The following is a 25,544-nucleotide window of genomic DNA, read 5'->3' as shown; positions in this document are numbered from 1 at the left end:
AATCTTGAATCTTGAAAGAACCCCCGTAAAAGGTTGAATTGAACCGAGGAAAGAGAATTGAGACCAAGGCACTATCCGACTTAAGTATCATTAAGTAATAATGATAGCGTGAGTAGTACGACTAATCGAGGGATTATTTCGACAGGACTGTCTTCGAACCACACTTTGCCCGTATCCGTGTTGAAATGGAAAAGTTATGTTCGCTGTATAAAATGTATGTAAATATTCGGGAAAAGTACTGACTTCAATCGGACTCGGTGTATACACTCAGCGGTTTAATACGAAATTGTTACGTGGGTCTCGATGCAGTTTCGAACAGACGTCAGAGCTTCAAACGTCTGACGTTATACGTTTCGTGTTGGTTGATGGTAAATGAAGTGTTCTACCTACTACGGTAGAACGTCGATTAGCCGGGTGTCGGATTATCCGTGTGCTAATAATTGACAGCTGGCAGAAAAGTTTTGATTTTTCGGGGCCCGGGACGAACTTGAGAGTTTTCTAAAAAGAGTTTAATTCCCTTTTAAAATGTTTCATATCGTTAACAAACAATAACTTCAATGTTTTAGAAATATATGAATGCTTTTAGCGATGACCTAATTTCATCTTCAGTCATTGCACGTTCAAAACTGAAGGGTCTGTTATCCGTGGAAATCGATTAACCGGCCCGGAAAATCGACGTTCAACTGTATTTCAATCCTTATGCATCTCTTTTCGTACGAAAATCAACACAAATGCACACCGTTGAGCAACCGATCATACCGGCAACGAACGATACGTCCAGCATTCCACTGAACATCTCGTTGAACATGTCGTTGCATTCACTCAAAACTTTACCATCACCTGTCCCGCACAACATTTATCCGACTTATTTGATCCGTGTCCATCGGCAATGACTGTTATTTGCCAATCTTCGGTACGTATAATGTGATAAGATAAACCGACAAACAAATCATCCACTGTGAATGTGCCGCCACCTTGCTTCCGTGTGGTTTGCTCCCCACGACTAGAGCATGAGTGAGCATTTAGCTGTGGACGACACGACGCCTATTGGGAGGAACCATTAATAAATTCAGCCTCAAGTGTCGCATGCGTCTTCATGTAAGTGGAGTTTGTTAGTCAACAAGGGTCGGGTGCTTCGCAGTTGCGTGGACTTAGCGCAGTGGTACTTAGGAGGATATTTGTATCCGAAGGAACAACTTTATGTTAATAATGTTATAAATTTGTTATCAAGTACAGTTAAAGCTAATTGTTTAACTAACGAATATCAAAAGAAATTCTGTAAATAATCTACCGAGAATCCCTCTAACGGTCGATCATCTACAGCTTAAGAACCTCTGATTGCTTACTGTGGATTCGCGCCAACCTGTTGATTTGTCTCTGCTCATACAACGCATCTATTCTGCAAGTCATTCTAGCTCGCCATCTCGCCATTCTAGTCAAAAAGGGTTCCACCGAACGGTGCACCATTCAGTCATAACCCATCAGTTTATTGTCTCGAAGGCAAATTTATTCGAACGAGCGTAAACGCAATGGACCGTTGGCGCAATAAGGTGGCCGTTGTAACCGGTGCCAGCTCGGGTATTGGGGCAGCGATCGCAAAGGATCTGGCCAAAGCCGGCATGATCACCATCGGGTTGGCTCGACGCGTTGAGCGGGTGGAGCAGCTGAAGCAGGACCTGCCAAAGGAGGCGGCCGCACGGTTGCACGCGATCAAGTGTGACGTTTCGCTGGAAGCTGATATCGTGAAGACGTTCCAGCGCATCCGGGAAACGCACGGTGGCGTGGACGTGCTGGTGAACAATGCCGGTATCGCGCGAACTAACAATCTGCTCGACGTTGGCACCACCGCCGATGTGCGGGCCGTGCTGGACACGAACGTGACTGGGCTGGTGCTGTGTAGCCAGTGGGCTTACAAGTCTATGGTCGATCGGCAGGTCGACGGCCATATCGTGCACATCAGCAGCGTGGCGGGCCATATCGTACCAAACTTCCCCAAGATTAACATCTATCCCGGTACGAAGCACGCGGTAAGGGCCATCACGGAAACGATGCGCCAGGAAATGAGAGCGGCAGGAACGAAAATTAAAGTCACGGTTAGAAGGACTATATAAGGACTAGCTTTGTGTAAAAAAAATCATTCTAGTGATCATCATTATTCTCTTACATTTGTTTGTAGAGTGTCAGCCCCGGTGGAGTGAAGACAGAAATTCTCGATTCGTCCGCCATTCCCAAAGATATGCCACTGCTGGAAGCGGAAGACATCTCGGCAGCCGTGTTGTACGTGATCGGTACACCACCGAATGTGCAGGTGCACGAACTCATCATCAAACCGATCGGGGAAGCATTCTAGGCAGCACGGTTCGGGCCTCTTCGTATGATTGTGATTTTTTGTTTTCAAATATACACGATGCACGTCCTCTTAAATTAAAACCCCAACGTGTGATATTCTCGCTCCCTTTGCTTGCTAGATCCAGCGAATTTTCCCTCCAACGGTCTCGGGATGTGTAAGCGCGGCTTAAAGTTCGAAATTATGTTGACGATTCGAATTGTTGCTTGGGAGCTGTCACTAACAGTGCGTGTCAATTTAAAACACAATGTAAACAAAACACATTTCATTGTTCCCGTTGTGTGGTGCTGTGGAGTTGCGGAAAAGAAAACACGCAAGATGGGATTTCTAACGATTCTTAAAAAGATGAAACAGAAAGAAAAGGAAATGCGAATATTGTTGCTGTAAGTATCGGGCTTGAAATTATCATAAAACTGAACATCCTTAAAGAGAACGACGCTCGGTTGGTTTTTGTTTCCACAGTGGTCTCGATAATGCCGGAAAAACAACCATCCTGAAACGGTTCAACGGCGAACCGATTGACCAGATATCGCCCACGCTAGGATTTAACATTAAAACACTGCACTACAACGACTATGTGCTAAACATGTGGGACGTTGGTGGCCAGAAATCGTTGCGATCGTACTGGCGTAATTATTTCGAGTGCACCGATGGACTCATCTGGGTCGTCGACAGTACCGACCGGATGCGCATGGAATCGTGCCGCGAGGAACTCACGCTGCTGCTGCAGGAAGAGCGACTCGCCGGTGCCACGCTGCTTGTGCTAGCCAACAAACAAGATCTGCCCGGTGCACTGACGGCGAACGAGATCAAGGAGATACTGCAGCTGGACAAAATCGAAACGCATCACTGGTCGATACAGAGCGTAAGCGCCGTGACGGGAGGCAAACTGGTGGAAGCCATCGACTGGTTGGTGGAAGATATATCGAAAAGGATTTTTACACTGGACTAGTTGCTCGAAAGCCCGCTAATAGATTAACATCCTCGGCAATGTAATATTTATTCTCTGCGAAAAGTTAATCGCGCGTAGCGCTATTCCAGATTCGATTCTTTGTTTTAGCGTTCATCTTGTCGCTGGCACTAAGCGGTGTTAGGTGGGCTGCATCGACGATGTTTCTGTGTGTGATAAAAGAAATCAAATTCACTAGTGACAGTAGCAATTCGTGAGCATTCGGCACTTACTTGAAATCGTCGTAGTTTTTCGAGGTTAATACCGCCCGCAACTTGGCATCGTTCCGCACAGCATACAACACATCTTCCCGAATTTGTTCCAAACAGCGTGCCTCTAGTGCGATTATATCGTCGCGAGTAATTAGACCACAGCCAGCTGCGGACATGGTGAACATTCTTCCCGTTGAACCAAATGAAATGAAAATAACACGAGAACCGTTGCTCATGGCAACGACAGCATGGCGAGTTTGGCAGGGTTACTGCACTTTAGTAATCAACCAACTGACATACACACACACACATCAAAGGATCTTTATCGTATGTATTTATCTATCTTCCTATGTTCTTACAAGCGAAATACACCGCAGTATCGATAGTAATTATAAGTCTAGTTCTTTATATTTAATTCTCATACACACAATCTTACTATGTACTAGGTCTTACTACTACTTATACGTAACCTTCCAGATAGTTTCAATTTCGCCATAGTTTTTGTCGTTTTGGCAAACAGCAAACTTCGCTCCTAGCAAGACGCTTAAGTTTTCAAAAACTAAGGTTTAACCTCATGAAAAATAAAGATTCAATACTGCAACCGTGTGTAGTAAAATCTTGCCATTGCGCCGGCACGTTACTTGCAAAGCAGGTGTGTGCTATTCGTAATGTGGCAGAAAAGAATGTGAATCCGTTTCTAACGCTTTTGGTACTTTACGCGCCACATCTTCGTCCTGTACGGTTCGAACGAACCCGGTCCTCGGAAGCTATAGATTCGAAATACTAGAGTATGTCAATTAAAGAAAATCGATGCTATCCATCATCAGCCGTATCTGAACGGAAAGATTATTGTTTTGCGGCCAAAACTTCCTCATTGCTAGCAACGGCACAAACCTCCTTCTGAGTGTCTGGCTGAACTTCCTTCTCTCGTGAACTTTCAGCTGGGGGTAGTTCTTGATGTTGTTCCGAGCATGTTACAGGATTGATGTTAACATCCGCTACGTCTGTTTCAGCAGTTGCTTCGATATCACCTGTAGTATCGGCTGCAACTACTGTGTCATGATTGTTGGGCTGTTGTTGTTCGTGTTCCGTACTTGTTGCAACCATATTCTCAGGCATCTTCTTCGACGACTCTGAAGCAACGGAATCTTTTTCTTGTTTCTCTTCTTCATTGATAGATGTTTTTTGTTCTTTGTCTTCATCATCATCATTATGTTCATCAACTGTACATTTTCCATCATCCTGACAAGAATCCACTGTTTCTACGTGATCATTCACATCCGACCTGCTAGTTGTTTCAGCATTTTTCGTTGCTTGTAGTGAGATCAGATCTTCCGAATCGTCACGTTCTGGAACACCTTCTGGCATGGCATTAGCATTGCTGTTTTTGACGTCGTCAGCTGACATTTGTTGTTCATTGTATGTATCCTCACTGTGGAAATCCTGTTCCATGACTTCAGGAATCGTAGTTACGGATGATATCTTCAACTCACTGACATTTGCTTGGTGCGGTACAAGATCTTGCGCACTCGTAGTAACGGACAATGTCTTCAGCTCACCAACGTTTTCATGTGGCGGTACAATATCTTCTAGATTCGTGGTCGTGGGTGAATTTTTTTCTTGTGGCAGCGGTACAATATCTTCCGAAATTGTAGTTACGGATGTGATCTTCAGCTCAGTAACATTTTTCTGTGGGGAAGCTACTGGTACTGACTCTGAAACAGACGGTTCGGACATGGGAGGGGAATCCGTATGCCTCAGATTGTTTGTACCATCATTTCTGTCCATCTCTACCGTAGTTTCCTTTTGCTGTTGTTCTACTACAGGTGTTCGTTCCGCCGCAACATTATCCTCAGAAGTTAACGATAAATGTTCTACCGGATCGATCGATTTTACCTGCGATATTACCGGCAAACCGAACCGTTCCGACTGATCAGCCGAGGAATCGGTGCTGTCCTTCGAGGCCGATTCCTGCTCTGTAACGTTCGGCACACTCTCCTGTTGTTTTAGCAAGGCAAACGGATTTATCATTACGCTGGATTTGTTAACCGATACACTCGACTGACTGTTGGCTGATTTTTTTCCCGCAGCAATCCGTACACCCGAAAGACTCAGCGGATTAAGCAATTTCTTGTAGCAATCATCGCTGGACGCTTGCTTGCTGTGCGAAGCGGGATCATCATCGAGACGTTCTCGCTTGATGCGCTTCCCATCGAATGTTATCACATCTTCAGCAGGACTACCCGGGCTGTTGTCTTCTTGCGGTTCCTGTTTGATTCGTACCGTCGTCGTATCGATAAATGTGGCTTCAGGTGGATAATCTTGATAATCCGTCACGCTTTCCTGCAGATCTCCATCTTCCGCTTCCATCGGTTCCTGTTTAATGGACGCGTTCAACCCAGATGTCGATGTCCGCAGGCAACGCTTTGGGTCCGCAGGCAACGCTGGGGAATTGCTGGTTCGCTTAGTTGACGTTTTTGTCGGTTTCTTAGTTGTACCATCTCCACGAGTTTGACGTTTATCGGGTTGCTCTTCGGGTGTTGATATAGGATCGATTGTAGCGGGTTCTTCGCCCACCACGGATGCGTTAAGCCATCCTTTTTCCTTCTTTATCTTTATTCGCAACGCTTGATAGGATGACAATGATGCTTCGTGTTGTTTTTCCACCACAGAACATTGCTCAACTGGGGACATTTCAACTGTTTCCTCCACTGGTTCTTGCTTCACGGCAACAAACATTGAAGCATCTTCGTATCCTTCAAAATCTGACTCATCTCCTCCATCGTTTGTGGCCGTCGGTTCTTGTTTAACCTGAACCTCCATTGGTTGCGCCGACTCGTCATTCGGTCGCATCATATCGTTCCAGTTGGAAGTAAACAGTGTCCCGGTACCGGTCGGTTGGTATTGTTCTACACTTATGATCTCAACGTCGCTATCACTGTCCCCAGCATCATCATTATGATGCGCAAAACTTTCCGCCGCATTATCATAATCGTCTACATCTTGTTCCGATTCTGCGCCTTCTGCCTCCCGATGATCATCGTTCGCCGTTGTCGCCTCATTCAAACCATTTTCCATGCCGGCACTATTTGCAACCAACGTGGCCAACATGTTGGAATCCTCGTGCAATTCCTGCTTAACGTTGGCCTTCGACAATACAACCATCGGCGGGTTCTCAGAAGCATCACCGGCAACACCGGTACCGGATGAAGATAACCGACCGCGTTTCTTTTTCTTTTTGCGCACCTTCGATATGGTAGCGATGGCTTCATTCACCGACGAGAGCATGCTACTGATCGTGCTTAGGTCCGTGTTTCCATCAACCGATTCGCCGGAACGTAACAGTGTCGTTATCTTGTTCGTCTCCTCTATGAGCGAAGATCGCTTGTGATTATCCTCCGTTTCAGTGCCAGACATTGTGCATTCGGTCGAATTGTGACCGTCCGGCATGGAATTGGACTCGGATTTCAGCTCAGGCAGATCCAGTAGCGGCGGTAGTGGCAAATCTATCGTTTCTTCCTTCATGCTTGAAACCGCACGTGGCGGACGACCTCTTCGTTTTACTTCCGTACCACTGCTGCCCGGTTGCCCGTTAATGGACCCGGTACCCGGTTCATCCTTCGGAACCATAATCGGATCCAAAATCGGGAACGAACCGTTACAGTACAGTATAAAATGGCGCATGAGTAGATTTTTCTTCAGAAAATTTCTTCCACACTTCGGACAGTTGGAGCGAGCGCGTATGAAGCACCCATGCCACTCGTACAAGTTACGCGTTTTGAATATTTTCTGACATAATTGGCACTGCATATCGGGCACGAGGGTAACTTCATGCGATACCCGTGGCAGTCTTATACAAGCGTTCAGCGACACATGTCTTAAAAGAGAAGAGGTGAAAGTCATTAGCAAATTAAGCTCGAAAAACCATTAGCAACAGCATACCAAGTACCGCCCATACTAACTTGTTCAGTGTACTGGTTTTTACAAATTTTTTGCCACATCTGAAACAACCAAATGCCGTCCGTGTTAGCTTGTGCCAAAGGTTGTGATCCTTGAACTCCGTCGCCGTATCAAAATACTCCATGCAAGTCCCACAGCCGAACTTGTGCACTAGCGGTGTATGCTTGACAACGCGATGACGCTCCAGTTCGGAGCTCTGGATGAAAGATTCATTACAGTACTGGCACGGGAAATCGTACTTTGAGCGCTTTTCGCTAGGTTCGTCTAAAACTGGTTTAATATCAGCCTCTTCACTGTTACCCGGCTCATCGGCTTCTAGTTGTTTCTTTTGGTTCCTTGTTTTTGGGCCACGTTTAACACTCGGTTTTACATCAACATCTTCATCATCCAGCGTTATTATAGCAGTGATTTCCGGTTCAGCTTTCGGCTAAAATCGAACGTGAGCTTAATGATCACAATCGTTTTCGGTATTCACAATTCATAGGGGTCGCGTACTTACCATCAACAATGCAGCAGGCTGTGCCATGGGCAGATGAAGAATTTTCCGTATCTCAAGATCTGTGGTTTCGCACATCACACGGTACTCGTAGAAATCATTCATCTTATCGACGCACAACGAACAAATCAATTGCGGCATTTTATCCTTCAACGTGACCTGTTTCAGTAGTATGAAATGCACCGCAATTATGGTACCGAGTAAGTGCCTGATGTTCAGAGAGGATTCGTTCTTACCTTTATTCCTATGCATAGTTCAATCTTTTTCGCCAGTGGTGGTTCATCGGATGCAATGAAACTTTCTGCGCCAAGTATTGGAATCTTGTCTGGATTATCCACACCGCATAGGCGACAAGTTTTGGATATTTGCTCGCACAGTAAGCTGATCGAAAACCGTGTGCGATCCATCTTCTTCTAGCACACTATTCAAGCGCCCCTCGCGATCACATCAAATCACAACTTCTATGTTTCAATTGCCGTCGTTATTGCTCTGTAAACAAAAAAATAATACACTGTTTTTGCTGTGCCATCAGAAATCTTCCCTAGCGATGGAGCGCTTGACATTTGCAGGTTTCGAAAATGAGCTGAAAAGCCGTAATGCAACTGTCAAAGATTCGAACAAGGTAAGGCAGTCTGCACACTAGCCGATGCAATACCTATCGCGAATTCCTCGCACAGTAATTTTAAAAAAGAACAGAAATACAGTTTTGCATTGCAGTTATATTATCAGCTTGAATTTAATGAAGCTCGTTTAACAATATAATAAAAAATAGTCACTAAAATTTATCTATAAAATCGTGCCTTACAAACCATATCATAGTGAACCAAATAAAAATTATTTCTGGGATGCTACAAAACTTGCCAACCAGACCGGTCACATTCTCAAAATGCATAGCAAAATATTTATTTTTATACAACATGAAGGACGTTTTTCAATAAAGGGTCATTTTGCGTTTCATTTTGACAATTCTTGAATATGCTTGTTGGCGAATGTATATCGCATACACACACATGCACAAATACTATTTTTGTATGTTTTTTTGTTTCATTCGTTTTAATAAATAATCATTAACTTCATTAAGTTTATGTGTTGTCCATGTTTGGTTGAACACGGAGCAAAAATTAACTTTTATACGATAAGTATTGGCATGCATGATACAGGAAAAAGACATTCAGCTAGGCAATTCCCAATTAACAAATTCGCCAAGCAAAATGTATGGGCCGTAGTAATGAAGAACGAAGTTTTTTCCATTATTTTGAAGGGGTACGAGTATGGCCTGACGCACGAAAGGATTGGTACGAATTCCCATCCGTACCATTCTTCCGTATTTTGGACTATAGGACCGGTACAGGTATATGTAAGTAACGGAAGGCCTGAAATTACAGCCCACCATAACCAGGGCGTGGTGCGATAAAAAAAGAAAAAGAACTGACCTATGATAATCCTGCTAAGAACGCAAAAAGCTTAGCGTACTCGAAAAACATTGAAGAACAATGACAAGAACAAATGCACTTCCACCGAATGACGCCCTTGTTCAAGGTCAAACACGTTACATAAGCGTCACGGTAGTTTTTGATACAAGAACATGAGGAAACAAAAAGTGATGAAGCTCTTCGTTACGGAATGAGTAATTGTCCGAATGGCGTTCATTCTTTCTATGTAGCCTAAGCCGTTGGTCATACTAATAATGAGAATAAAATATTGAGTTAGCAAATTAATGAAAAAAATAACTTTAGAACATAAAAAATCAAGTTTACTATGAATTCGCTTATCCAATCCACAGAGTTACAGAGTAAGTAACTACATATTGTATACCCGACTAGACAAATCAGCTTGATTTCTCGCTCTCCCTTTCTTACAATCATATCTGTCAAAGCGAGAAAGCATGCTGTTTTAGCTAGTTGGCGTATTTCAATACCAACGCAACTTCGCACATAGAATTGATTCGAGTCTAATTCGAAGAGAAATTATTTCAATTGTGTTAATCGGTTTGGGGCCAATAGCAGTGCTTATTTGTACTCTGTGCATAGTGCTTTATTTGCACTATGGGAACAAGCAGGCTATGAACTCCTGTAAATTATCGGCCTTCCTTTAAATGCACAGTAAGCTCAATTTGATTCATCAAATTGGGCAGTACCCCAAAAGTGAGAGAATACCGAACTTACGTTTACTCTCCGGATGTTTTTACACACTCCGAGTTCGCAGTTGAGGAATAGTTTTCCCGAATAATGGATACGACAGTGCAGCTGCAGCAGTCTCTCGCAAATAAAATGTTCTCCTTTAGTTTTAATACGGCCCTTTTTTGGTTAATTGGGTAGGCTAACTTCGAATGCACTGATTTTTTTACAATATGATCCTTTATGTTAAACCTATCGTATTCTTAAATCAAACAAATATGTATTGTAAGTACCAAGCGATTAGAACATTAGATGATAAGTAACAAATTTTATGAAAAAAGGAGTAACGTAAAGTAAAAGTAAAAGCGTAAAAAAAGTGAAACGAAAACGAAAATAAAACATGTATTGTAAAGATGTTTCCAATACTATACTTCGACACAATGCCAATGCTACACAACGTTGTGCCAATATATAGCTCGATACCAAAAAGAATTAAGTTATAAATCAAAGGATCTATGGTGAAAAAGGAACAACAAACAATAAGCAAACCACAAAGGCTCGGCGAAGCGCAACACCATGGGATAAAAAACGAACAAGGAAGAATTGTGACTCTGGAAACACCATTGCTTTCCGCAAAACATAATGCTGGTGTAATGTATGTTAAATGGTCCCTGATTTTGTTTTCATTTCGTACTCCACACTTATGACTGATTATCATCCATACGCAGCAAAAAATCACAAAATCCTTCGATCATAGCTCTCGAGCAAATGGTACTTTTTCATTGAAAATATAAGTTTTTAAATTGTGCACACGATACTCACGATTTTCCCGGTCAACAACTTCACAAAACCTTAATCTTCTGAGAAATATAAACAAGTGCTGATACGTGCATTGAATACAGAGTACGGTCCCACTTGTCAAAATTTTCACTGCCTTTTGCTGGCTACTGGAAGGGTAAATGTTCACGATTCCCACGATTCCTTTTCACACAAGTTAAAGTGCGTTCAATCTTTGATTTTGTACAGCGTGTTTTGGTTTCATTCAAAGTCATTTGAACTTCGGCAGGTGTAATCTTAATTCACCAAAACGTAATAGCAGAAGCACCGGAATAAACACTGCGGGTCTGCAGACACCAAGCAAAATATAGCCGGTTTGACAAGGTTAGATCAAAATTGGTGAAACCCATTTTGTCCGAAATGACCGAACCTGGTAAATTTCGAACAAGCTTTTTTCGAACATCAAGCGAGGTTTGTGTCTTGGGAATCGGCTGATACATTTCCATCCCATATGTTAACAAATTGACAAAAAAAACGTATCTTTCAGCACTGATTAGAAAACGATTCAACATCACACATGTATCCCGCAGCATTCTTAATGTTTATTGCAAAACGAAAATAGAAATACAATGAGGCCGATGGCGTCAACCATTTTAGCACACTAATGAGATCGTTTCTTGGACAGATAATCTTCCCATCTTCGATGGTTGAGTGTATCAAAATCGTCACAGTGCTCGGCAATCGCTTTCAAATATTTCGCCAGCTTCAGCAGTTCCTTATCCTTGTGCCGATTCAGATGCGCCTCGGAGAATGGTTTGATGCGCAAACCCGACTTGGGATTCATCAGAAAGTTGCGCCGCAAATCATCGAACATGATCGTATTCTTGGACGAATACTGGTTGTACTTGCCCCAGATAACTCCGAGCGGCTTTACTTCGATTACGCCACGTAAAGGGCATAGCACCGTTATCATTGCCGCATCATCCAACATAAACACCAGCTTGTAATCCCTCGTCTCATCCGTTACACCGAGCAGTTTCATTTTCTCCACAATCCATCTCATCGACGTTGCAGACCATATTGCGATGTCGTAGTACTGGTAAGCCGACGACAAGAACTCGTGCAGATACGGTCTCATCAATTCCGCTCCTGCATGTAGAAAATAAAAACAGTTCATGTCAGTGCTCCCAGTGTGACGGTTTCTTTACGAACCATTCTCAGCGGCCGAACGATGATCAAATATAGTGTAGTCGATGTCCAACACTAGCAGCCGTTTGCCTTCGCGTGGTGGATTCAATTCTTTGATGGTGTAATCCTTAATTCGTTTGTTGATTTTGGCCAAGTAAACATCCTTATTTTCGAACGGAACGTTGTCTTCCTCTTCGTTGTCCAGATCGTTCACAACGCTACCTACGTCGTCGGGTCGCGAAGAAGCCTCCTGGATGTCGGATTCCAACGAACCAACCTGTTACGACGGCAAAACGAACGTTTCAATCCAATCTTCCAAACTCTTCAACAACACAAGAGCAATACGATCTGCTTACCATCATTATTTTGAAATTGGCCTTCAGTTCCAAATCACCCAATACCATATCATCCGTAACCGGCTTTCCTGAAAACATGATAGTTGCAACATAATTCCTCATCCAGCTTTCATTACTTACAACGTACCCTTGTGCTTCAAGTTCAGCAGCTTCTGTCGCTCTGGCCTGACCTGTGTCTTTTTGCATATTTCGTGTCTCAATACGGCAACCGTGTCGTGCTCGGTAAGATCCTCGATCGGGAATTCCTTACCGCTCCATTTGATAATTAGCGACACTTCCTTCGAATCCATTTCACTGATGATAATTATGTTTTTCGCTGCAATGTTTTTACTTCGCCAGGATGCGTCGTACACCGTCTGTGGCGATTTTGACAACTCAGCCCAGCAGTCAGCAAGCTTCGTTTGATGCAAAATGTCAATACACATAAACAACCGGCAAATTGTTTGCTGTATGTAATAACAGCGATCCAAGTTCAGAAGAAAAATGAACGAATTTCTGCAGAATTTTCCATTTTTAGTGCAACTACAGCCGTACCACTTTGTTGGACTTTACAAGAAGGTAATGTGGCGCTTAAAAATCGGTAGTCAACATGTTTATTCTAGATTCGGTTTACAGGTGTACAAAATAAAGCTCTACCTTCCAAACTATCCTACGACAACCGGCCATCGCGTGACAGTATTCCGCGGGAACCATCCGATTTCGTTGCCACCGGACCATTCATCTATATTGCAAGTCGATAAATTTGTGCACAATCTCTTGGCCATGCTGGATTCCACCAATGCTCTCCCCAATGGGACATCAGCTGTCTCATTCGAAGATACCACTGTATTGACCAATCTTGCACTGGCATTGTTAGCTATTCAGCACCAATACAGGTGCAAAGTAGCGTTCAACAAAACCCTGATGCACGTAGAGTTTACGGAGTTGGAGAGTAGCGGCAAACACTCGCTATCTATTGACCGCATCGGAGGGGAACTCTTCAAAGTTGCCCAGCACACTCTTCCCGAGCTTGCTGTGTGCGAGATCTTCAAAAGACAGACAACACTGCAAAGACACTTGCAGGTGTTCCTGGACACACTCGAGCAGCTAGAAGAGTTTTACAACAATCTCAGTACAATCGACGAACTGTGCTACGTCATCCTTCCTGCAACGATAGACACCAAAACCACGTGTAGAATTTTTAAATACGACCAGAAAACGTTTCTGAAGATATCTCTCCATCCGCTGCAACCAGCAGCCGTGGATATTGCGTTTTTCGGACCAACGAAACAAGTGGCGAAGCTGAGAGAAATATACGACGAAAAGCAGGACGATTGGAATCCTGAATGTAACGTGTACACCAACCTGGTGCGCATATTTAACATCATCGCCTTCCCAATGCGTCCTTCAGGCGATCAGTCTTTAGGTTTGCCGTCCAGTGAGGAAAGCTGTGGGATATGCATGAATTATCACGACGCAGAAGACCGAGTACCGATAATTTCGTGTGATAACGAACAATGCCACCTTATTTTTCATATCCACTGTCTAAAGGAGGTAAGATACAGTTGAAATAATTTGTATTTAACTATTGTGACACATACATTCTCCATTGTTTCGCTTTCAGTGGTTTTCTGCTCAGCGTGAAAGCAAGAAAATTTTTACCATCTCTATAGGCAACTGTCCGTACTGCACACACAAAATATCGTCCAGCTTTGACGAGATACTGGAAATGCTGAAATGAAGGGGAATAAATAAAGTTGCCACATTTTCAATTCTTTGCTTTATACTGTTTGCTATGGATTGGATTTTTCGGCAAAAGATTTTTGTAGTCCCCCCCTATAGGGTTTGAAGCTACCCTGGACATATTTGTTGCACTATTGGCTCGAGTTGGTCATAGATTGGTAGAAATTAAAATTATATGAGGAATGGTTTAATTTTTGTACTACACAAATCTTTTACCGATTTTTCTATTGTTTCATTAACGTCTAATTTAAAATAAAAACCAACTGTCTTATTGACAGCTGCCTTCAACATCGAACGACAATTTGTCAACGGAATTCCATTCGAGTAAACAAGTTTTACGCGCTTCTGTACCATGGCCGATATTTTTGGGAATTTGGACAGCTTTTTAGATAGTGAGCAATAGTGGTTCTTCAACGTGTTCAACTACCTAACAGACGCCTTTGTCTTTACAGATTACGATGAAAACAACATATCATCGAACAGCATCCTGTTCGATACAGGACGCGGCAGCAATGCAAACGATTCCTTGAGTAATGACGATTCTAGGCGGCAAAGCCCAAGAACTGCTGGGAAAAATAAAACCGTAAAAAAGAAAAGCGGTAGCATAACGGCTCAAACCAACAACAACAAACGTACCCAAGCCTCTACAGTTACCTCACCTATGAGTAGCAGTGTGCCAGTCTCTTCAACTCCAGCGCCAGCTCCTTCCGTTGTTGATTTGACGGCAATGACGTTACTTAGTGCAGCAGGCAAGTAGAGTGTGTGAATCGGTCGTTTCAAATGCTCACAAACCATCTCCTTTATATCCTTCCAGAGGAAATGCAATTGCTCCTCCGCTTATTCGATTCTATCTTCAACTCTAGAAATCCGATAGTGAAGGAATTGCTGAAGGACAGTGCGTAGAATATGCAGTTAATAAGCATGAAGAAACCTTGTCGTTTACTTTACCTTGTTAACATGTTTTTTAGGAGAGTCAATGCTGATAAAACGAAGCTTCTCTACGCTAAACAATAGCTACAATAGAAAACCTCCCGTCACAGCAAAAGCACTGATCCAGTTGAAAAAAAAAATAGATGCAGTAAGAATTAAATTAACGCAACTAGACCAAAGGATAAAATCTGTGTTACAGCCTGAGTCTTTAGATCAGCCCGCACCGGGCTCAAGTCGGACACGGACTAGCATACGAAGGAACCAAGTACGTGGGCCGGTAATTGTAAGTTATCCCACACTGAATACTGTATTTTCATTTGTTACTCATCATTTCATTCCAAATTTTTCGCTGACAAATATCTCTTTCACGCCTTTTAGATTTCGTTGGACTGTGATGATGACCCAGTACCGATGCAAACAACTAATCTATTCAGTAGCGGACGAGTTACAAGACGTAGCAGAACAAACGCTTCTAACGCAGCTGAATCTCAATCAAACGTTGTGCGTATTACACGATCCGTAATTATCCTCCTCTGTGAGTGTCGACAAATCAAACCTAACCCAAAATGGTATCATTTGCAGATAACGTTAGATTCAGATGACGATAGTATGCCGGAGTTCGTTGGCCAGGTAAACAATCCCAGTAAAGCAAATAATTCGTTTGAGACGGAAAACTATGTAATGCGCATCAAAGTAAAATGGACCTTGGGCATCGAGATGTTCGAGTATCGAAGGTTTCAAAAATTTGCCGACATGTTCGCGCAGCTGGCTGCGAAGGAGTCCGCCGATAGCTCGTGCATTTTCCTGAACCTGGACGATCGCATAGTGTACCCGCACGACACGCCGGATTCCATCAACTACAAACCAAATCAATTTATATGTAGGTATTCAGAAGAGTCCTAATAACGATTATCGTCAAAGAATCAATTCCATCACATTTTTGTCATTTCAGCTGGTCGCATTTTCAGGAGTAAAGCACCGGGCCTTCCCACTGCAATGGCACCGTCCGCCAGCAACAATAACACCATCTCGTTAAAGATACAGATGGAAACACGAAAGCAACCGCTACGACTACAGATAGACAAGCAGCAAACCATGTCCGTATTGGTGATCAAATGTGCGGAAGAACTGAAATGTGCACCGAAAGACATTAAATTGTACTTTGACGGTGAGCTTATCGATAACAGTTCCAAACCAGAGGATCTGGACCTTGAAGGAGACGAAATACTCGACATTCGTTTTGCAAAGTGATAAATTTACTGCCCCATCGTGTTTTGCTGCAATGTTTTTGTTAGTTGAATTAACTGTGGGTCCTAAAGTAGGCAGGTAATGGTTAAATTTATAAAACAATGTTCAATATTTGGTTTTATGCAACTTTTGCGATTGGAAGTAACAGGGAAATGAGCCTCAGATGTAGAACCAAGAACAACTTTGCAAGCGATAAGCGTTGTTGCTCTTCGGGGATGTATTTAAATTCCATTCGCAGTATTAATAAATCCAATTAAAAAGCAAATTCATAAATAACAAATGTTCTATGATTTAAAATGCACACCAAAAAACTCCATAACCGTTTCGGTAATACACATAAAAGCAACGCCATCCTTAGGTCTGTTTGCACCAACACACTGAAAAAGTCGGCCTGCGTGTGCATGTGTGTTTGGGTTACCGGATTGCGTGGGCTCGAACGATGGCGGCGGTACATCTTAAGAGAGCCATTCACTTCGAGAGCGATCTGGCGGGCTCGACTCGCCAAGATATTGGCTCCCCCAAATCATGCTACGGGGCTAGGGCTCTCGCATCCCGACCAGTCACACCATTCGCTCAGTTCGCATCTTGCTGTAAGTGTGAATGGATCGACGACCAGCCAGTCCGAGATCGTGCGGCGAGAGTGTACAGATCGTCTAACGCGGCCACCTGTGAGCGTATTACGGCCACCATCTTACGGTAATCGGGATCTGCGTGCGTGTGCGCAAACCAGTGGCCAGTGTGTGCAACAACCTGCCCAGCGCTGCCAGCCAACAAAACTGAGCACCGATTCGCGCGGTTGCCCGCCATCTAACGGGTTCTGGTGTTGAGGAATTCTTCGGGTGGTCTAGTAAAAAATAAACCAAAAAAAGCCTTTGGTGCGCAGACAGAATTCAGCCTCCGGGTCGCGAACAGTGCGCGGGTGCCGTTTGGACGAATTCCGAAGCATTCCCGTCCGGACATTCAGTGCTTCGTACAAAGGAAGTCAAACGATCGGTGTAGCTGTCTGTGTGTGTGTGTGTTTATTTCAAATGTAAGATTTGGTGAATTGATGTGCCACTATTATACAATATATTAACACAAGCCTAACCTCATATAGACCGTGCGTAATATTAGTGCTGCTAGTGCCAACTTCCATATGAGTGTGTTTTTGATTGCTGCATGAAGTACACAGAAATACACAGGAAAATTGTGTGTGAAAAGAAAGCAGTGTCACGCACAATGGAAGACGTTTGCAATGTTGTGCGAGGTGGTGCCGTGTGTGAGGCTAGAGCGAGAGATGATCGTGCGTCCCTGCGGAACACATCAGCATCATCAACGCTCGTCATTCGCCACACTATTGATCTTGCATTCCGATCGGAATCCATGCCGAGATACGGCATCCCATCATCATCATCGCAGTCGTCGTCATCATCATCATCTAGCCCACGGATCCATCCATCCATCCATTCATCCCTTCCGTCGAAAGTCCCCTTCGTTATCGAATTCTTCGTATAACCAGTTTACCACTTTCGAATTTTTCATGCATAGCATACCCACGGAACAACACCTCCCCTGTGGGGTATACAGAAACGCCTCCGAGGGGGTGAGTGGGAACAAAACGATGCGAGACGGTGGCCCGCGTCGCCGCTCGGAAAGCCCATCCCGCCTTCCTCCGGAGAGTGTTTTGTGCGTCTCGCGGCTGTATGCCTTTTTTTTCGCTCCTTATTTTCATTTAATTTTGAGGTCAACACCAACACACACACACACACACAGCCGGTCCCACGAAGGGATTGCGCGCGAGGGCCGCTCTTTCTCCTTTCCGCACGATCATCAGCCGCCCGATCATCGTCGCGGCAAGAGAGAAAAGATACCTTTTTCTTCTCTCTTTTGTTGCCTTTCTTTTACCGTTTTTTTGCGCCCATGTGTGTGTGTGTGTGTGACGAGGGAAGTAAAGAAAGAAGCTGTGAATGAGATGCTGCCCGAAACAGGTGATGCGGGTGCGTGAGGCAACTTGGTCTCTCTCTCACTCTCTTCTTCACTCGCTCTCGCGCACGTTCCAGGCGATTCACAGCAGAAAGACATCAACGAGCGGACAAACGAGAAACCCCTGCTTGTATGCGGAGAGGCTTGTGTAACGCTTTATTGAACTATTCAAGATTATTTGTTTCGTCCGTCCACCCTTCTTCTTCTGCTTTCTTTCACCTCCCGAGCATCTTCACGATCCTCCCGCAGGTCATCCTCCCGAACGGGAGGATTCATACGCAATCCCAACCTGCTCAACCAAACCTTGCTCTTTTTTTTGTTCTCTGCGCCTGATCAACGCATACAGCAGTACGATGTGACAGTGGCGTAACAGTTTCGTCCATTTGCACTGTTTGGATTTGAACAATCTTACGACCGGTGCGTAACGAACGCGTCAACGTCAACATAATTAGACCCCTGTGTGAGGTTTCGCCCCACTCCCCCGTTGTTTCGCTGCATACGGTTGATCGTGACACGATCGTCCACAGCGCTCGCTTGCTTTTTTTTTTCTTCTAAACGCATGCCACAACACGCAAGCGTTAATTCTTTGCTGCTACGTACGAATTATCAGAGCGCGTGATCGATGGAAAATGTGCGCTTTACGGTGCCGCCCTACGGTGAAAATCGATTTATTTCCTTTTATGATTTCTCCACCGTCGGCCACGCTTAAGCGTTTTCGTGCACAGTTTTTCTCGCCCTGAGTCGCCAAGTTTGTTGTCTCGATCTACAAGGCATGTGGCGCCCCCCCATTCACACACACACACACAGTGGTGCTGTGAGGCATGGGGCCAAGTTCTTCAGAACCCACACAGCATCTAACGAAATTGCAGTGCGCGTCCGCGATGTGGTCGGCCTTGAAATCGGCTTGAATGTTGCCACATTTCCATACCCCCCCCCAAACGGTACACAATCGATACGCTAAAAATATGCTAATCAAGGCTGCCTGAACCATTGGGACATTTTGTTTGCTGTTTTATCGGGGCGGAGGTTTGTTTGTCCAGTGTGCGGGGGCCCCCCCGTGGAAGAGCGAATGTTCGGGTGTTAGATACACGCAATTTCCCTTGCCCGCCTAATGGTGTTGGCATTGTAAAGGTGATGTGACAATTTTGAAATGTCTTCGTTTACTCCACGTGGCGATTGGAGAAACATGCTGCTAATACGCTGGAATCGTTGTATATTATGTGTGGAATTCACATATTATGTGTCAGCAGCAGCAGACGACCTTTTCCATTTCATTATAAGTGATAGTTTTAGCGTTCGTTTTGAGCAATTCTTGAAGTTTATCATGTACTTAAGTGGTTCTCTTTGAACGAAGAGTTTGAATTTCAAGTAAATGTTTTATAATATTAATATATTTGTGAAAACGCGACAAAGTTTGCATACGTTGCAATGCTTCTAGGAAACGGCCAAAACGAAGGAGGGAGTCATCCTTAGAATTCAAGATATCTGAGAAATTCATCTTTTTCATACAAATTTTTTACTGTTTCCTTCTATTTTTTTCAAAATTTTGTACAACAATATAATCTTCATATTCTTATCATTTACCATTTAAGCACAGATTTAATCTAATTTGTCATTTGTTTGTAAAAAACACAACATAAACAACGAAAATAAAACCGAACTCCCCCTGAACATTCAAAATACGAAGGGTTTCTTGTAGTGTTGTGCTTAATGAAACTTTTCAGGAAGAGTCATTCATATGAATCATTAGTGTGGAGCCACCCAAATCAGACTCTCCAAAGATTCATGAATAATCCTCCGAGCAGTGGCAGGGATCAAGCACCTTTGGATGCCTTCAAATTCCAAGATTCATTCTGATTTATGAATCTGAGTCAGATGCACACTAGTTCCTACCATTAAAGTCACTGTTCAATTGTCACCTGACACCCAGTTACCACATGCTGGGCACTTTAGTTTAACAAGTACAGCTTTTTTTTCAAAAAGTGTACTTTTGCGTATTAAATCGTATGAAACACGGTATTCTCCCAATCGCCATCTGCATTCCGAAGAATAACGTACATCACGCGCACTTCATACACGTGCTGCACAATGTTTTTAACTATTCAACAAAAAACCCCCCTTTAAAACCCCATAAATTAACTCCTTTTCACTTCACTGGTTCACTGCAATTGCATTACATTAAACAGCTAAAGCGCCACCACTAGCAGCCGATCAATGAGCGGTGTCGATTTATTGCCCAGTTGTTGGGATTTTTTGTGTGTTTTAACCAATTCACCTTTCCTTTTAAATTAGTAATTTACACTTTCGTGCGTTACATTTCTACGCGCTTTGTTCATAATAAAACAAATGCCTTTCTCCCGCACCCAAAAAAACAGGCGTGTGTGACAGCCGGCCAATACCACCCCAAATATGACGCCAATAATTGCTAACAATTTGCCCGGGCTTTTGGTGCTGTTCGCGTGTGCCCTGGCTTCCGTTTCGTGTGCGTGGCGCCCGTGCACCGATCTGGACGCGCTGCTTAAAATACCGTGCCGGTAAGTGTTTTGTTGGCTGAATTGGCCATCCCCTGTCCGTCCCACCTACCCACCAAAAAAAAAAAAGCCTCCCCCCAAAACCCGGTCCATTAAGCCGTCGTGTGGTGCGGTCCGCTTATTGGCCTACAAATTTCACACCCGATCCGTTTCGCCAGACCGAATTGTGGGCAATTTTCGGTCCATTCGGATCGATGCATTTTTCACGGCCAAACTTATTGATCGTGGCGGGGTGTTTTTTTTTCTTCTTTCTTCTCTCTTTTCTTCGGGCTTAATCTTTCTGCCAATGGTGTAGATGCAACATTGAGACCGCTGGGAACAACAGCCAGTATGTTTTCGTGAACGTGAACTGCGATCGGACGACGCTAACAGCCCCGTTTCCGAGCGGCATTCCGATCATCTCATTTTCGCAACGCAACAGCGGCCATCAAACATTGCCGGTAAGTGTGCAGTAAGCGCACGCGCATTGGAGAGCATCTTTCCATCCACTGAAACCAAGCACCAGCACGGTTCGTTGAGCGGTGTACAGTTAACGTTTTCGGTTGGTATTCTATACAGGATCTGGCCATTCTTAATGCGCCCGTAAGGAAGCTGGACTTCTCCAGCAATGCGCTGCGAACGTTCGGCACGAAGGCGCTGTTCGGCAGTGTTGCCGAATATCTCACCGAGCTGCGGCTGGCAAACAATCTGCTCGGTGACAGCCTCAACCCCATATTCTCCACCGATGTGCTGCAGGCCCTGCAAGCGCTCAAGGTGCTGGACCTATCGGGCAACCGAATAATCGCACTGGAGGAAAGCATCTTCGATGGCAATCGGCGGCTGGTGGAACTCTACCTAGACCAAAACAAGATCACCACGATCCCGGTGGCGGCTTTGAAGGGCCTGACCAGCTTGAAGTTGCTCTCACTGCGCAGCAATCGGATCGATGCGCTTGAACCGGACGCATTCAACTTCGCCAACAAGCTGGAGCGGTTGGATCTGCGCAACAATCGCATTCGCAGCCTCAAATCGAAAGCCTTCGCTAATCTCGGCAGCATGAAGGAGGTGCTGCTGGCGGGCAATCAACTCAGCCACATCGACGAGCGTGCGTTGGCGGGGATGGATATATTGCAGAAGCTCGACCTTTCCGACAACTTGCTGCCGGAGTTCCCGTCGGAAGCGCTTGGGTCGGTAGTGTCGCTGAAGGTGCTGAACGTGTCGCTCAACAATATTGCCAAGCTGGAATCGAACCACCTAGCGCAGATGAAAAATCTTCAAATTCTAGACATCAGCCGGAACACGATCGCCACCATCTTGCCGGGAACGTTCCGCGAGCAGCTACTGCTGAAGTATCTGGACCTGAGCCTTAATTCGCTCCGTACGGTAAGTGACACTAAGCGGCACGAGTTGTGGTGCCCCGCATAATGTCAGATTAATGGGGTTTTTTTTCTTCTTGCTATTCCCGGCTTTTCTACACCACAGATCGAAGACGATGCCTTCGAAGGATTGGACAACCTGCAAACGCTCATCCTGCGCGACAACAACATACTCTTCATCCCGGGCAGTGCCCTCGGTCGGTTGCCGAAGTTGTCGAACCTGTACCTTGACTTTAACCGCGTGGCCGCATTATCGTCGAGCATACTGAAGTCGATACAGCCGGAAAACATACGCTACCTGTCGCTGTCGCGCAACGTGATCCGGGAGCTGCCGGGCGATAGCTTTGCCGCCTTCCGCAAGCTTATCTATCTGGACATCTCCGGCAACAGTCTGGGGGTGATCGGCGAGGATACGTTCAAAGGGCTCGAGGGAACGCTGCTGGAGATCAAACTATCGTTCAACCGGATTGCATCGCTCCGGAAGATCGTGCTGCCGAAGCTGCGCCGGCTGGACTTGAGCGCGAACAGTATCGACGATCTGGCGATTGATTCGTTCCACAGCCTAAACAATCTGCTTTATCTGAACATGAGCGGCAACGAGCACATCGGGCAGGTCACGCGCACTATGATCTACCCCTTGACCAAGCTGCAGGTGATCGACATTAGCCACTGCGGGCTGAAGATGCTGCAGGCCGACCTGTTCCACAACAACACCGATCTGCGCATTGCGCTGCTCAATCACAACCAGCTGAAGGTGATCGAGGAGGGCACGTTCCTCAATCTGAACAATCTGTTCGATTTGTCGCTTGCCGACAATGGGTTGGAGCAGTTGCGTCCACGCTCGTTCGTCAATACGGTCAATCTGCGTTCGCTCAACCTGCGCCAGAACGCTTTGCAAGAGCTGCGCGCGGACATGTTCACGACGGAGACCGCGCTCGAGCTGCTCGATGTGTCGCACAACATGCTGAAGAGTTTCACCGCCAACACGCTGAAGATACATCCGCGGCTGAGAAAGATTCTGCTCGCACACAACCGGCTGGAGGTGTTCCCGCCTGAGCTGATTGCCGGGTTGGACCATCTGGAAGTGATCGATCTTTCAGGCAACCGGCTCACCACCATACAGCAACTCGACTTTGGACGCTTGGTGAACTTGCGTGAGCTCTACCTGCGGTCGAACGTGATTGACTCCGTGCAGGACATGGCGTTCCACAATTCTTCGCAGCTTCAAATCCTCGATCTGGCCGCAAACCGACTGGATCGGTTGTCGGAACGTTCGTTCGAAGGTACGCTGCGCCTGGAGCTGCTCGACCTTAGCGACAACAAGCTGAGCAGCCTGCCGGAGCAGGTGCTGGCGAAGAGCCGCGTACAGCAGCTCGAGCGAGTTTCGCTTGCCGGCAACAAGCTGGTCAGCATCCCGGTTGCGGCTTTCGGCGATCAGCACGACACGCTGCAGACGCTCGACCTGAGTCACAACATGATCCGGGAGGTGCCGCGCGCTGGCCACATGCTGATGATCAACACCAAGCACTTCGACCTTTCCTACAATCCGCTCACACCGGAAGCGATCGCTACCGTGCTGGGTCAGCCGAAAACGGTCCGTTCGCTCAACCTAGCCGGCACGGGCGTTCGGGAGCTTCCGGCTCTGGAGACACCGTATCTACGCAGCCTGAACCTGTCCTACAACAACATCTCCGCGGTAAGCCCGAAAGCGTTCGAAAAGGTAACGCTGCTGGAGCGGTTAGATCTGTCCCACAACGCGATCGCCGATGCGGATGGGCTGCGCGATATCTGGCCAAAGTTGGGGCTGCTCGGGTATCTCGATCTTTCGAGCAACCCGATCCGCACGATCACCGCCGCCACGTTCGAGCGGCTGGACGGTCTGACGGAGCTCTACATTCGGCAGCTGCCCGAGCTGGCACGGCTCGAGAAGAACGCATTCAAGCCGTTGAAGGACCTCGCCGTGCTGGAAGCATATCAGTACGCGAAGCTGGGCTACATCGATGTGCAGGGCATTGTGCAGGAGTTGCCGGCGTTGGCTGCGGTCGACATTGAGGCCAAGGATGCGAATCTCGAGTCGGATCAGCTGCAAGTACTACACCATCCCAAGCTCCACACGCTGGGTCTGCATGGGTACGCGCTCCAGAGCCTCTCGTCCGGTGCGTTCGCTGGTCTGCGCAACAAGTATCTCACGGTGCGACTCCACAACACCTCGCTGACGGCATTGCCGCCGGCACTGCTGCTGCCATTGCCCCGGTCAGCGCACATCGACTTCAGTATTGCCGGGTCGAAGGTGAGCACGCTAACGCAACCATTCTTAAGCTCGCTGGATGATCGGAAAAACAGCATCCAGATCGAGGGACTTGCAACGAACCCGGTGCGGTGCGACTGCCAGGCCCGGGCCTTCCGTCGCTGGATTCTGGCGACGAAGGTGAACGATGTACGGTGCGCTAGTCCGGCACCGGTCGCGGGCAAGCTGCTTACCGAGGTTGGTGATATCGAGCTGGTGTGTGACAATCGTAGCAAGGCACCCACCAACCCCACCCAGCCGATGTTATCCAGTACCGGGACCGTCCTCAGCACCGGCACACGCACTACGCCAACGATCAGCTTCTACAACTACACGTCCGAGGTGCAGATGACGAAGTCTGCCGCCACCACCGAGCACGACATCATCTGGAGCATGCCGCCCGTATCGTCATCCTCGACGACCACCCGCACGAAGGGTTCCAAGTCCAAGATTGCGTCAGCGGCGATGCCACCGTTGAAGAAGATGCCGTCCGCGAATGACGACACACTGATCATTGGCATCGTTGGCGGTGTGGTCGTGTTCATCTTTCTTCTCATCATCTGCATCTGCATCTGTCGGTTGAAGATGAACAACGACAGCTACCACCACCATCATCCCCGCGGTGGTCATCCGATGCCGATGGGTATGCCCGGTACGCTGCAGGTGAATTACACGGGCAAGAAGGGCCAACCGGCGGCCATGTATCCGACGCTGGCACCGCCTTACGCGCAGAGCTATGCCACGCTGCCGTACAAACCGAACGGCTCACCGACCCAGGCCCGGCCAAGCTATTCAACGATCGGCCGGATACCGTACCAGTATCAGAACCATTCGCTCATGTCCAGCCAGGCGGCGCTACACCATCAGCAGCAGCAGTCGTCCGGTCCTGGGACGCTGACCCACTCGTCCCACAATCCCTATATCGTGTACCAGGACGATAAGGTGTATCGATGAGGCGGGTTCCGGAAGAATTCAACATGATCCCGTCGCCCAAGATGGAGGAAGTATCAGCTGCGATTTCCACTGTCGCGGAAGTCCCAAAATTCACCCCCGATCGGCTCTACCAATGAGTTCGAAAACTGTGCGCCTGTGTATCTGTGTGTGCGT

The 25,544-nt window shown here is 46.1% G+C and overlaps 8 protein-coding genes across 8 annotated transcripts; 5 read left to right on the top strand and 3 right to left on the bottom strand.

Moving 5' to 3' along the window:
• Nucleotides 1-1,529: 1,529 nt before the first annotated feature.
• Nucleotides 1,530-2,350, top strand: LOC128715581 (farnesol dehydrogenase-like). The gene is made up of 2 exons (XM_053810487.1): nt 1,530-2,093; nt 2,177-2,350. Exons 1-2 carry the CDS (start codon nt 1,530-1,532, stop codon nt 2,348-2,350), a joined length of 738 nt encoding a protein of 245 aa, XP_053666462.1.
• A 315-nt stretch (nt 2,351-2,665) lies between these two features.
• Nucleotides 2,666-3,299, top strand: LOC128711510 (ADP-ribosylation factor-like protein 2). The gene is made up of 2 exons (XM_053806390.1): nt 2,666-2,730; nt 2,810-3,299. The coding sequence occupies exons 1-2, from the start codon at nt 2,666-2,668 to the stop codon at nt 3,297-3,299; spliced, it is 555 nt and encodes a 184-aa protein (XP_053662365.1).
• A 64-nt stretch (nt 3,300-3,363) lies between these two features.
• On the bottom strand, nt 3,364-3,684 carry LOC128714647 (uncharacterized). Its single transcript, XM_053809523.1, has 2 exons — nt 3,530-3,684; nt 3,364-3,463 (listed from the first exon to the last, which is right to left on the bottom strand). The coding sequence occupies exons 1-2, from the start codon at nt 3,682-3,684 to the stop codon at nt 3,364-3,366; spliced, it is 255 nt and encodes an 84-aa protein (XP_053665498.1).
• Nucleotides 3,685-4,354: 670 nt separating this feature from the next.
• LOC128713035 (uncharacterized) lies at nt 4,355-8,371 on the bottom strand. Its single transcript, XM_053807898.1, has 4 exons — nt 8,201-8,371; nt 7,968-8,123; nt 7,471-7,895; nt 4,355-7,385 (listed from the first exon to the last, which is right to left on the bottom strand). The coding sequence occupies exons 1-4, from the start codon at nt 8,369-8,371 to the stop codon at nt 4,355-4,357; spliced, it is 3,783 nt and encodes a 1,260-aa protein (XP_053663873.1).
• Nucleotides 8,372-11,519: 3,148 nt separating this feature from the next.
• LOC128711010 (ubiquitin-like domain-containing CTD phosphatase 1) lies at nt 11,520-12,692 on the bottom strand. The gene is made up of 4 exons (XM_053805875.1): nt 12,530-12,692; nt 12,403-12,470; nt 12,071-12,323; nt 11,520-12,007 (listed from the first exon to the last, which is right to left on the bottom strand). The coding sequence occupies exons 1-4, from the start codon at nt 12,690-12,692 to the stop codon at nt 11,520-11,522; spliced, it is 972 nt and encodes a 323-aa protein (XP_053661850.1).
• A 193-nt stretch (nt 12,693-12,885) lies between these two features.
• On the top strand, nt 12,886-14,122 carry LOC128713034 (E3 ubiquitin-protein ligase FANCL). The gene is made up of 3 exons (XM_053807897.1): nt 12,886-12,960; nt 13,018-13,935; nt 14,006-14,122. The coding sequence occupies exons 1-3, from the start codon at nt 12,886-12,888 to the stop codon at nt 14,120-14,122; spliced, it is 1,110 nt and encodes a 369-aa protein (XP_053663872.1).
• A 354-nt stretch (nt 14,123-14,476) lies between these two features.
• On the top strand, nt 14,477-16,305 carry LOC128713484 (uncharacterized protein CG4449). Its single transcript, XM_053808343.1, has 7 exons — nt 14,477-14,516; nt 14,577-14,873; nt 14,939-15,019; nt 15,093-15,337; nt 15,433-15,555; nt 15,637-15,934; nt 16,007-16,305. The coding sequence occupies exons 1-7, from the start codon at nt 14,477-14,479 to the stop codon at nt 16,303-16,305; spliced, it is 1,383 nt and encodes a 460-aa protein (XP_053664318.1).
• Nucleotides 16,306-20,610: 4,305 nt separating this feature from the next.
• LOC128716114 (chaoptin) lies at nt 20,611-25,391 on the top strand. The gene is given in 4 exon segments (XM_053811034.1): nt 20,611-20,798; nt 21,091-21,235; nt 21,354-22,157; nt 22,257-25,391. Coding segments are annotated over 4 exon segments (4,272 nt in total).
• The last annotated feature ends 153 nt before the right edge of the window (nt 25,392-25,544 follow it).

Source organism: Anopheles marshallii, chromosome 3 (assembly GCF_943734725.1).
Source record: "Anopheles marshallii chromosome 3, idAnoMarsDA_429_01, whole genome shotgun sequence".
Lineage (NCBI taxonomy): Eukaryota > Metazoa > Arthropoda > Insecta > Diptera > Culicidae > Anopheles > Anopheles marshallii.
This window is presented reverse-complemented; position numbering and strand designations above follow the sequence as displayed.

Bases quoted from the DNA above. Each gene is read 5' to 3' on its own strand.
- LOC128715581 (XM_053810487.1), top strand. From the start codon at position 1,530: ATGGACCGTTGGCGCAATAAGGTGGCCGTTGTAACCGGTGCCAGCTCG. The intron at 2,094-2,176 runs GTTAGAAGGACT...ATTTGTTTGTAG, and splicing joins GAACGAAAATTAAAGTCACG to AGTGTCAGCCCCGGTGGAGT.
- LOC128713484 (XM_053808343.1), top strand. From the start codon at position 14,477: ATGGCCGATATTTTTGGGAATTTGGACAGCTTTTTAGATA. The intron at 14,874-14,938 runs GCAAGTAGAGTG...ATATCCTTCCAG, and splicing joins GACGTTACTTAGTGCAGCAG to AGGAAATGCAATTGCTCCTC. The intron at 15,020-15,092 runs GTGCGTAGAATA...CATGTTTTTTAG, and splicing joins GAAGGAATTGCTGAAGGACA to GAGAGTCAATGCTGATAAAA.
- LOC128713035 (XM_053807898.1), bottom strand. From the start codon at position 8,371: ATGGATCGCACACGGTTTTCGATCAGCTTACTGTGCGAGCAAATATCC. The intron at 7,896-7,967 runs GTAAGTACGCGA...GTTCGATTTTAG, and splicing joins AGCCTGCTGCATTGTTGATG to CCGAAAGCTGAACCGGAAAT. The intron at 7,386-7,470 runs GTTAGTATGGGC...TTCTCTTTTAAG, and splicing joins AAAACCAGTACACTGAACAA to ACATGTGTCGCTGAACGCTT.
- LOC128711010 (XM_053805875.1), bottom strand. From the start codon at position 12,692: ATGGATTCGAAGGAAGTGTCGCTAATTATCAAATGGAGCGGTAAGGAA. The intron at 12,471-12,529 runs GTACGTTGTAAG...TCATGTTTTCAG, and splicing joins GCTGAACTTGAAGCACAAGG to GAAAGCCGGTTACGGATGAT. The intron at 12,324-12,402 runs GTAAGCAGATCG...CCGTCGTAACAG, and splicing joins CCAATTTCAAAATAATGATG to GTTGGTTCGTTGGAATCCGA.
- LOC128713034 (XM_053807897.1), top strand. From the start codon at position 12,886: ATGAACGAATTTCTGCAGAATTTTCCATTTTTAGTGCAACTACAGCCG. The intron at 12,961-13,017 runs GTAATGTGGCGC...TTCGGTTTACAG, and splicing joins TTGTTGGACTTTACAAGAAG to GTGTACAAAATAAAGCTCTA. The intron at 13,936-14,005 runs GTAAGATACAGT...TTTCGCTTTCAG, and splicing joins ATATCCACTGTCTAAAGGAG to TGGTTTTCTGCTCAGCGTGA.
- LOC128714647 (XM_053809523.1), bottom strand. From the start codon at position 3,684: ATGTCCGCAGCTGGCTGTGGTCTAATTACTCGCGACGATATAATCGCA. The intron at 3,464-3,529 runs GTAAGTGCCGAA...TATCACACACAG, and splicing joins AAAAACTACGACGATTTCAA to AAACATCGTCGATGCAGCCC.
- LOC128711510 (XM_053806390.1), top strand. From the start codon at position 2,666: ATGGGATTTCTAACGATTCTTAAAAAGATGAAACAGAAAGAAAAGGAA. The intron at 2,731-2,809 runs GTAAGTATCGGG...TTGTTTCCACAG, and splicing joins GAAATGCGAATATTGTTGCT to TGGTCTCGATAATGCCGGAA.